The 12,066-nt window shown below is 31.7% G+C and overlaps 1 protein-coding gene across 1 annotated transcript; it reads left to right on the top strand.

The window, feature by feature from the left end:
- The first annotated feature begins 11,252 nt into the window (after positions 1–11,252).
- Positions 11,253–11,786, top strand: LOC145126989 (uncharacterized). Its single transcript, XM_079062246.1, has one exon. It carries the CDS (start codon positions 11,253–11,255, stop codon positions 11,784–11,786), a length of 534 nt encoding a protein of 177 aa, XP_078918372.1.
- Positions 11,787–12,066: the final 280 nt, after the last annotated feature.

The raw sequence follows: 12,066 nt of genomic DNA, 5'->3' as shown, positions 1-12,066 counted from the left end.
CAATTTCGATTGGTATAGTCCTTACCTTCCCGATTTAACGGCTACGAAAGGACCCTTCACCTAACCCACCGAATATCGAAACCTTCGTCTCCCATAAACACATCCAGCACGGACTTCCGGGTCATCTCTCGCTGTGAAACCCCAAAACACTCACCAGAGGAGTATTATACCTTCTGAAACCTTACCACAAGTATTTCCAGGAGACCCTTCACGCATCAGATAAAGTTCAAGCACAGAAGCTGGGGACGAATACGGTTAGTCTATCACTACTAAGTATATACGCGAGGATAATGTATAATTAAGATTCTACGGACATTGGATGTGTGTTTTCGCCCTACTTCCTGTTTCTTGTCTGGTTGTGGACTTAGGGCAGAGTCACCCATCCAACTGTCTTGCCAACCTTAAGGACATACGACCTATATGCGCAAGTTAATGATAGATGGACCAGGTACGAGTCCTACCATGAACTTCGGGTCAAGGCTACCCAGGAGAGCGAGTGAACGTTCCATCATCCGAATAAGTTTAGCCGTGTAAACCGAACCCATATGTTCCCTACCGATCTAATCAAACGAGAAACACTAAAGCAGACCCTATGCAGCGCTCCGAGGAGAAGTTATCACTTATGACTTAGTACAAGTTCGAGAAAGGCTGGAAGCATCTCGAGAACATAGCAAAACCCGAATAAGTCTTATCTTCTATATAAAAACACAAAGTTTTTACTAGTGAATCTATGATGGCTAGTGTAAACATTATGGCCATATATCATTAAGATTCTATGGACGTAGAATGTGTAATTCCGCCTTATTTCCTGTTCCTTGTTTGGTTGTGGGCTTAAGGCGAAGTCACTCATTCGGATGCCCTTGCAATTTTAATGATATATGACTAGTTTACACCAAGCGATTATAAAAGATCTGGTAGGACTTATAATGTAAATTTCATCACAAATTGTTGAAGTATTCGCAATGATAATAATAAGGGATGAAGCAGGGAGCATAAAGGCACACATATAATACTTTATCATTCCAAAAAAATAAACTCCTTTTAAATCGACTCAGCTCATGTTACAATAAGAAATTCCAAGGTCGTCATTTAACATCAGGTGGATTGGTCCCCGCCATATCAATTTCTTGTACTACGAAAAGTTTCCCCCATCTTTCCTCCAAATTCTTGAAGTCCCAGTCGAAACACTAATTTCGGGACGAAATTCTTTCTAACGGGGGGATGATGTGACAACCGTCAATTTTGGCCAAGTCAAAGTCAATTACAGTCAACAAGTCAAACCGGTCAACTCATCTAACCCTTGTATATTAGGGTTTCCATTATGTTTCTTATTGAACAACTCGCAATCTTAATACAAAGTATCACTTAGAGTTTTCACGTGTTCGGAAATTCTAAACCCTAATCAGGGCAAGTGATGAAACTACTCGATAAAACATTATTCCATACCCCTCGAGAGTGTATAACATTCATAACGAGACTTAACAAGATGTACAAACCTTGCGTTACGAAGCCAAACACTTAAAAAGGTCGCAAACGAGATCTCTCTCAAATCTCTCCCAAATCTCTCCAGGTATGAGAAATCTTTCCCAAATCTCTCTCAAAATCTCTTTTAACTTTTTATAATCTTTCGGGTCATCCCGACACTTAAACGGGTCAAAAACCGCTTGAAACGGGGTAATATTTGGTAAAACAGCCTTAATAGACTGAAGCCTCCCTTTAGGAAGCGAACCCTCTTAGGAACGAAGGTCCCCTATAGGGACCGAACTTGCTAAGAACCGAAGTGCTTGAACCGAACCCGAAGCTGGAAGAGCCGAACCCGAACCTCGCATAGGACCGAACCCGAAGGTCCTCTCGGACCGAACCCTCCTTTCGCATTCGCTCCATTTCGCCCAGTTCGCCTTCGGGCCCAGCAACATCAGGGACCGAACCTCGGCCTAGTACCGAGAAGCCTCGCAGGTTCACCATTTTCGCCCGGTTTTCGACTACAACTTCATTTTAGGCCCGTTTTACATAATTTTAACGCGTGATTTTCACCCAAAATTATATTTTAACATATAAGACCCCGAAATTCATAATTAATCACGTTTATGAGTGTAAATCTTATCCAAGATTAGTGGGTAGGATATTTTGGGTGGAGTGTTGACTTTGCTTTAGTGTATGACACAAGCAACCACCCATGCCCACTCCATGACCAGCCTTTGTCCTTTCACCATACCTGGTCATTTCATTGTCCTTTTCCCCCTCTTTCCAGCCAAGTTCTTTGACTCAAGGGTAGAAAAACCCTTAGCTCTCCTCCCATTCACTCACACTTCACCAAGAAGCAAAAACTCATTCTCTCTCACTTCTCTCTCTAAATTTCGAGATTTCAAGGCTGATTTTCAAGTTCTTCATCTACATTGGTAAGTAAATCTCTTCCCACACTTGATTTCCTTACACTTCTTCACTCAAATCATGAGTTCCTTACACAAATATCGTCATATTTGTTGTTAGATCTTCGAATCTTCAAGCATCATCTAAGTGTTCTTGAGTTGAACACTTCTTTTCTCCATCATCCATCTACTGAAATCACTCAAGGTGAGTTCATACCCCTATATTTTCATGTTTTTCTTAAGTTTTAAGGGGGGAATACAAGTTAAAACACCAAGAACACAACTAAACTCATTTAACAGCTTTCATAAGAAAAGTTTAACTCCATTCACGGACTGTTTTGGTCAACTTAAACATTTTAGTTTTCAAAACTATATTAGGTGAAAATAGCTCAGGTTCATACCTTTAAAACTACTATTTGCACATCACCATACGATTTTTCTACGATTTATGGTGATTTTTACAAAACTGCCTATCATTTCAGAAACGAATTCGGACCAGTCTGTGAATATGAACATTTTAACACAAGTTAAAGACTTCTAAAAATCATAATAAAAATTATGAATAAACTAGACACATTTTAAAAACTCTCATAATTTACGGATTCAGTTTTCGACTTCGTATGATTTTTCTAAAACAGTGCAGAAAGGTTAAAAACTAGTTAACAGCTTATAACTTTCATAACACTTTGTATTATGTTGAGCAAAGTGTATAACAATAAGTTCTAAATATTGAATGTATTTTCTTGTTATTTTATCATCATAAACTGAAATTTAGTCATTCATGATAAGATTCTTCATTCATTTCGAACACATATAATAAGCTATAATAAGCATAGTTTATGGATTTTTATTACATGAGAAAGGTTTTACTCTCAAAACAAATGGGTTTTTCATATACTACATAATAGTAATAGTTTATGGATTCATAACACTAATGTATTTTCATAAAAGGGGTTCTTTTACATTACAAACGTTTTGGATAAACTATAATAGGTATAGTTTATGTATCATTTACATTTCAAACTCATTTACCAAAGGTTTTCAGTTCAGTTCACGTAAATCTGTTAATGAATAAATTTGTGAGATATTCGCTTCGTGTTACCTTCGTAGTAACAAAGTCAAAAGTCCTATAAATTGTAACCAGAGTCTCTTGTATGGAGAGCGTGATAGTTGTGTATAGATCTATATTGGGTCTGACAAGCCCGCACCTGAGCTGCATGCAACAGCTAGACCGACAGGTCTGAGGTGACAAGTGTCATTTAACTTGCGACGCCTGAAGAACGTCGTATTACGAGGCCGTCTGAGTCTTAGCATGGTTATAATAGCTCACATGTGGTATTAACAAATCATAAGATTTACGGGTTTTACTTTTAAATTAACGAGTTATGTCAATTTAACTAACATGAATTACTTTAAGTATGGAAAAATACTTGTATACTTTCGGTCTTAGTATTAAAGACAACACATAACACATAAAGTTTACGGGATTTTTCTCAAATTAAAAAGGGATTTATGCCGATTTAAAATGACTTTTATATCTTTAAGTATGAAAAAATACTTGTTTATTTTCGGTCCTGGGATTTAGGACTACACAACTTTTATAAGGAAAATATTGGATTTTCTTTGGAAACATATTTCTGTTAAACTTCATTTCATCTAGAATTGTTAGACTTCAGCTATAATCGCTAAGTGTATATGCTAGGGTTATATAAGAATCTAGTCACAATCGACTTAGAATTGGTGGGCCCGCCTCATCTCCTGTTCCTTGTTTGGTTGTGGACCTAGGGCAGACCCATTATATTCAACGGTTTATTTAACTTAAATTTTATATAACTTATATATGCTGGGCGATTATAGAAGGAATCTATGGGTCCTTCTAGGGTTCATTATCGCATAACATAGAAGTATTCATTCCACACTTAATAAAGAAAATATTGGGTTTTCTGGAAACATACTTTGTCGCTTTTACAAGGAAAACGGTTTCTTTCTCAAACAAAACTCTTATGAACTCACCAACTTAATTGTTAACACTTTTTCAAAACTACTTGTATATTTAGGAAATCAGTGAAACAGGAAAACCAACAGCATTTTGAGGATGGGACGATAAATCGTCAAACAGTTCATTTTGTCATCATAATGTAATTGATTTTGAAACATCAATTGGTATGCCCAACATGTCATGAACAGACTCTGCTGTTACTTTCAGTTCCTTTCCTTCAATATCTATCACCATTCTCTCAGAATTAAATTTTTGAAGAACATAAAATCCCAGCTTTAGTGGTATATCTGTGATTTTCATTTTTAACAAAGCTCCAAAACCCACAGATCTTACAAATTCCTTTTGTTCTTTGCTCATCCCAATGATTATAGATAGTAATGCCTCTGGTGAACATCTGTTTTTCATTGAGTAAAATTCTTTTACCATTGGTTTTTTTTTTGTCTTTTTTGATTGGTGACTCCTTTTTTTTGCCTTCTTCGATGGATGACTACTTTCAAAATCAGAGTCTGAATCTTGTAGTTGTTGTTTTTCAGGAGTTTTCCTATTTGATGGACTTTTTCTGCTTTGATGCTTTATTTTCTTTGGTACTTTTGTTTCTTTTTATCTGGGAAATGAAAACATATAATATTTGAATAAGTTACTGATATATGAATATGATATATGCTCGTTGATTTAATACTATTTATTTATTACAAAAATATAACTAATATATACAATTTTATTCATATATGAATATATTAGATATGATAGGAATTTTGTACCTTTCACATTTTTCCTCTTCAAATCTGTTTCTATCATAGTTGTGGAGTCTTTATCAAAAATACAAATCTTCTTACCTTCATGAAAGAGTGAGTAGAAGATAAATAATTTTGAAATACATTTTACAAAGAAAATATATTATATTCATAAATAAATATAGAATATTCATTTATAAGATATGATATGTATTTTATACCTTTTTGATTTTTCTGCATTGATCTTGTTTCTCTCATTGTTGGTGAATCTTTATCGGAAATGTTAGTGTTCTTACCTTCATTCAATAGTAAGTAGAAGATAAATGAGTTTGATATTCACGAATGAATATTTGAATAAAACATATGTATTCATATTTTTTTATTCTCATATGAATATGTTTTGTTATATTCATATGTGAATAGAACATATATAAGTCATTCTTGTTGTATTCACATTTGAATAATGTATGTATGGCAGCAAGTTATGTTCTATTCATATGTGAATATAACATACATATTCACGAATGAATATTTGAATAAAACATATGTATTCATATTTTTTTATTCTCATATGAATATGTTTTGTTATATTGACATTTGAATAATGTATATGGTAGCAAGTTATGTTCTACTCATATGTGAATATAACATACATATTCACGAATGAATATTTGAATAAAACATATGTATTCATATTTTTTATTCTCATATGAATATGTTTTGTTATATTCATATGTGAATAGAACATATATCAGTCATTCTTGTTGTATTCACATTTGAATAATGTATGTATGGCAGCAAGTTATGTTCTATTCATATATGAATATAACATACATATTCACGAATGAATATTTGAATAACACATATGTATTCATATTTTTTTATTATCATATTAATATGTTTTGTTATATTCATATGTGAGTAGAACATATATAAGTCATTCTTGTTGTATTCACATTTGAATAATGTATGTATGGCAGCAAGTTATGTTCTATTCATATGTGAATATAACATACATATTCACAAATGAATATTTGAATAAAACATATGTATTCATATTTTTTTTATTCTCATATGAATATGTTTTGTTATATTCACATTTGAATAATGTATGTATGGCATCAAGTCATGTTCTATTCATATATGAATATAACATACATATTCACGAATGAATATTTGACTAAAACATATGTATTCATATTTTTTTATTCTCATATGAATATGTTTTGTTATATTCATATGTGAATAGAACATATATAAGTCATTTTTGTTGTATTCACATTTGAATAATGTATGTATGGCAGCAAGTTATGTTATATTCATATGTGAATATAACATACATATTCACGAATGAATATTTGAATAAAACATATGTATTCATATTTTTTTATTCTCATATGAATATGTTTTGTTATATTCATATATGAATAGAACATATATAAGTCATTCTTGTTGTATTCATATTTGAATAATGTATGTATGGCAGCAAGTTATGTTATATTCACATGTGAATATAACATACATATTCACGAATGAATATTTGAATAAAACATATGTATTCATATTTTTTTATTCTCATATGAATATGTTTTGTTATATTCATATGTGAATAGAACATATATAAGTCATTATTGTTGTATTCATATTTAAATAATGTATGTATGACAACAAGTTATGTTCTATTCATATGTGAATATAACATAGATATTCACGAATGAATATTAGTTTCGCTTGTGTTCAGAAGTAAACAAAACATATTTTATTTACCTTTTTGATTTGCTCTTGTTTTTCGTTTATATGTTTTCTTCACTGTTGGTGTTGTTTCTGTAAGGGTAAGTAGTTAATATTAGGAAAACATAAGCGAAATGTGAAGTAACGTTTGTATTTTGACATAATAGTTTTGAATAAAGATGAAAAATGAAGAGATGATGTAAAATCATTTATATATCAACTAATAATGGATGATTCTTACAAAAATTTCAAGTAAATAAAGTAATAACGAAGGAGGGTTACGAGAATGAACGAGTATCATAAAAAATTGAAGTAAACTACCTTTTTTGAAGAATGAACAGTGTGAAAACAATGTTTTTAGTTCTAAATCAACTAATAATTATCGAAGATTACGAGAAATTTCAAGTAATCAAGTGATAATTTTAGAAATGATTCGAAATCGTTAAAAACTCGAGAAAAAACGCCGATGGTTACCTTTCATTGTCAAGAGTAAGGAAATGGTCTCGTTCTTGTTTTCATCGGAATACATTTTTCTTCGTTTATGTTATTTGATGCTTCTGCAAATGGTTTTCTTCTTATCGATTCTTCTGCAAATGGTTTTCGTGTTATGGTATACCTTTTTGATTTTTCTGCATTGATCTTGTTTCTCTCATTGTTGGTGAATCTTTATCGGAAATGTTAGTGTTCTTACCTTCATTCAATAGTAAGTAGAAGATAAATGAGTATGATATTCACGAATGAATATTTGAATAAAACATATGTATTCATATTTTTTTATTCTCATATGAATATGTTTTGTTATATTCATATGTGAATAGAACATATATAAGTCATTCTTGTTGTATTCACATTTGAATAATGTATGTATGGCAGCAAGTTATGTTCTATTCATATGTGAATATAACATACATATTCACGAATGAATATTTGAATAAAACATATGTATTCATATTTTTTTATTCTCATATGAATATGTTTTGTTATATTGACATTTGAATAATGTATATAGCAGCAAGTTATGTTCTATTCATATGTGAATATAACATATATATTCACGAATGAATATTTGAATAAAACATATGTATTCATATTTTTTTATTCTCATATGAATATGTTTTGTTATATTCATATGTGAATAGAACATATATCAGTCATTCTTGTTGTATTCACATTTGAATAATGTATGTATGGCAGCAAGTTATGTTCTATTCATATATGAATATAACATACATATTCACGAATGAATATTTGAATAAAACATATGTATTCATATTTTTTTATTATCATATGAATATGTTTTGTTATATTCATATGTGAGTAGAACATATATAAGTCATTCTTGTTGTATTCACATTTAAATAATGTATGTATGGCAGCAAGTTATGTTCTATTCATATGTGAATATAACATACATATTCACGAATGAATATTTGAATAAAACATATGTATTCATATTTTTTTTATTCTCATATGAATATGTTTTGTTATATTAACATTTGAATAATGTATGTATGGCAGCAAGTCATGTTCTATTCATATATGAATATAACATACATATTCACGAATGAATATTTGACTAAAACATATGTATTCATATTTTTTTATTCTCATATGAATATGTTTTGTTATATTCATATATGAATAGAACATATATAAGTCATTTTTGTTGTATTCACATTTGAATAATGTATGTATGGCAGCAAGTTATGTTATATTCATATGTGAATATAACATACATATTCACGAATGAATATTTGAATAAAACATATGTATTCATATTTTTTTATTCTCATATGAATATGTTTTGTTATATTCATATATGAATAGAACATATATAAGTCATTCTTGTTGTATTCATATTTGAATAATGTATGTATGGCAGCAAGTTATGTTATATTCACATGTGAATATAACATACATATTCAGGAATGAATATTTGAATAAAACATATGTATTCATATTTTTTTATTCTCATATGAATATGCTTTGTTATATTCATATGTGAATAGAACATATATAAGTCATTATTGTTGTAGTCATATTTAAATAATGTATGTATGACAACAAGTTATGTTCTATTCATATGTGAATATAACATACATATTCACGAATGAATATTAGTTTCGCTTGTGTTCAGAAGTAAACAAAACATATTTTATTTACCTTTTTGATTTGCTCTTGTTTTTCGTTTATATGTTTTCTTCACTGTTGGTGTTGTTTCTGTAAGGTTAAGTAGTTAATATTAGGAAAACATAAGCGAAATGTAAAGTAACGTTTGTATTTTGACAGAATAGTTTTGAATAAAGATGAAAAATGAAGAGATGATGTAAAATCATTTATATATCAACTAATAATGGATGATTCTTACAAAAATTTCAAGTAAATAAAGTAATAACGAAGGAGGGTTACGAGAATGAACGAGTATCATAAAAAATTGAAGTAAACAACCTTTTTTGAAGAATGAACATTGTGAAAAAAATGTTTTTAGTTCTAAATCAACTAATAATTATCGAAGATTACGAGAAATTTCAAGTAATCAAGTGATAATTTTAGAAATGATTCGAAATCGTTAAAAACTCGAGAAAAAACGCCGATGGTTACCTTTCATTGTCAAGAGTAAGGAAATGGTCTCGTTCTTGTTTTCATCGGAAGACATTTTTCTTCGTTTATGTTATTTGATGCTTCTGCAAATGGTTTTCTTCTTATCGATTCTTCTGCAAATGGTTTTCGTGTTATGGTGTATCGAAGAGGGAAATGGTGCTTTTCTGTCGAGATTTGACGTGTTATCAAATTACTCAAGTGCCCTGACGGTTTAATGTTTTTGGATTATTTACATATTTGCCAACGCTCATTAATGTATTTGGATTATTTACAAGTTTGCCACCGTGCGTTTTTTAAACTCATTAAATGATTGGCTGAGAATGGTTCCCCCATTCTCAACCTTTTTTTTTCTCAATTGAACCCTCTCTCTCTCTCTCTCTCTATATATATATATATATATATATATATATATATATATATATATCACCTAAATATGTGCTCAAAAGGCTTACTTCTTTCAATATTTCATATTCTTTTGAATTTGCTTGCAGATTTAGCAATAAAGTTGGTCGAAGCTTATCCTGAATTTGTTGTAAAGAATGATAATGTACTGATGGCAATAGCTAGAACCTTTCCCAGCGGGCTAGACTATGGAGAAACACTTATATATCCCGGTAAGTTTCATTCTAATGTACCAGATATAGTTTCTTTTGTATTCTTTTTTCCCTTTTCTTGACTATCGCTTTTTCTCTTTCAGTTTTGGACAATATTTGTACAGAGATTGTGGAAAGAGCTAAGTGCCTGCTATTAATATTAGTAAGCCCATATTTCGTTTGCAAGCAAATCCTGGAGGACGAAAAAGTGATATATTTTTTTTTTCTACTGGTACTATTCATCATTTTAGGTGGTGAGCTGCTACTAACAAGTCCATACAACTCCAGAATTAAGCATATATTTGAACTCACAAAGTATACTGCATTTTTTTAAATAAACATTTTGTGTTTCTGCAGTTCCACTGCTCATGCTTATATGGATCTATGTGTTGATGCGCCTCCTCATATTGATTGTTTATTTCCCGTTCTCTATGTTTTATTTCAGCTTGTGGAAAGTTGCAGCAATATTCGGTAAGAGCATACAAAGTTAATCAACCCATTACTAATTAAGGTCGAGAGATATAATTTCTAATAGTATAAATTTAATGATTCTACTCCAACTGATTATTCTTGTAACTTGCATCAGTTGCACCAATTAAGCATATCGAGAAGAAAAAGAAGGAATGGGAAAGAGCAAAAGAAGTTCTAAAACTGGTATGTGAAGCAATAGAAAACTCGAAGATCGCTAATGCTCATTCTCACTATTACACCGGACCCATTCTTGAGGCTGCTCGTCAAAATGCTTATGAGGTTGTTGATGAGATTTTATCGAGATCCCCTGAAGCAATTCGGTATAAAGATGAACAAGGGTATGACATTATACAGTTAGCAGTAATACATCGTTCAGAAAAGATTTACAACCTTATTTATCTCATGGAGGAGCGTAAGAGCATTTATGGAACACTCGAAGATTCATCAAAGAACAATATGTTGCACTTGGCTGGAAGATTAGCTCCTTCCCAGAAGCTCAAACGCAGTATAGGTGCAGCATTTCAACTACAAAGAGAGCTTCAATGGCGAAAGGTACTACATCGTAAATAAATTGTAAAGAATTAATATTTTCATTGTATACATAGTAGCATAATCGAGTTAAATTAATTCTGAATAGGAAGTCAAGAAACTCGTATTTCCAGCATACATTACCAAAGAGAACATTTTTAAGGAGACACCAGATATGGTGTTCACACGGGAACATGAGAATTTGGTGAAGGAAGGAGAGAAGTGGATGAAAGCTGTAGCAGAATCATGTAGCATCACCGCAGGACTAATTACCACAATAGTGTTTGCAGCAGCCATTACGGTGCCAGGTGGAATCAATCAAGAATCAGGCATCCCTTTATTTATAGATAACACTGTCTTCACCATCTTTGCTGTAGCAGATGCCATGTCACTATTTGCATCCAGTACAGCATTACTAATGTACTTGTCGATCCTCACCGGACGTTTTTCTGAGCAAGATTTCCTACACCGTTTGCCAAGAAGAATGATTATTGGTCTTGTTACCTTGCTCCTATCTACAACTGCAATGATGGTGGCCTTCGGCACAACATTGTACCTTGTCTTTTGTTATAAAAGACCATGGATGGTTGCTCCAATTTGTGTATTAGCTTTCCTCCCAATTGCAGCGTTTAGTACTCTTCAGATCCCCATTATAGTTGATCTATTTCGGTCGACATATGCACGCATCTTTGGCAAGCCAAGCAACAATAGCAGCATAGGATTTAATCCGAATGATATCCGGTTGTATTTTGACAAGTGAAACTGAGCATGCATCTTGGAATCACGCATTCTCTTTTACTTCCCAAAGGGTAAAACAATCATAACTTGACTATGTTGTTGTGTATGGCGAGATTTATGAATAGGATTCTAGTCTAATAGAAATCTTTCACACATTGCATGTCCTTTCAATTAGTGGTATTGATAATTATAGTAACCCCTGTGAAAATCTTTAAGGATTGTCAATGAAAGGTAAAAACAATTGTTGGGAATCAGATAATTGGCTAAGTGTTGAAGTTGTAATATGGAGCATAATGCATGTC

Source organism: Lactuca virosa, chromosome 7, assembly GCF_052849685.1.
Source record: "Lactuca virosa cultivar CGN04683 chromosome 7, Lactuca_virosa_CGN04683_v6, whole genome shotgun sequence".
In the NCBI taxonomy this organism is placed as follows: Eukaryota; Viridiplantae; Streptophyta; class Magnoliopsida; order Asterales; family Asteraceae; genus Lactuca; species Lactuca virosa.
This window is presented reverse-complemented; position numbering and strand designations above follow the sequence as displayed.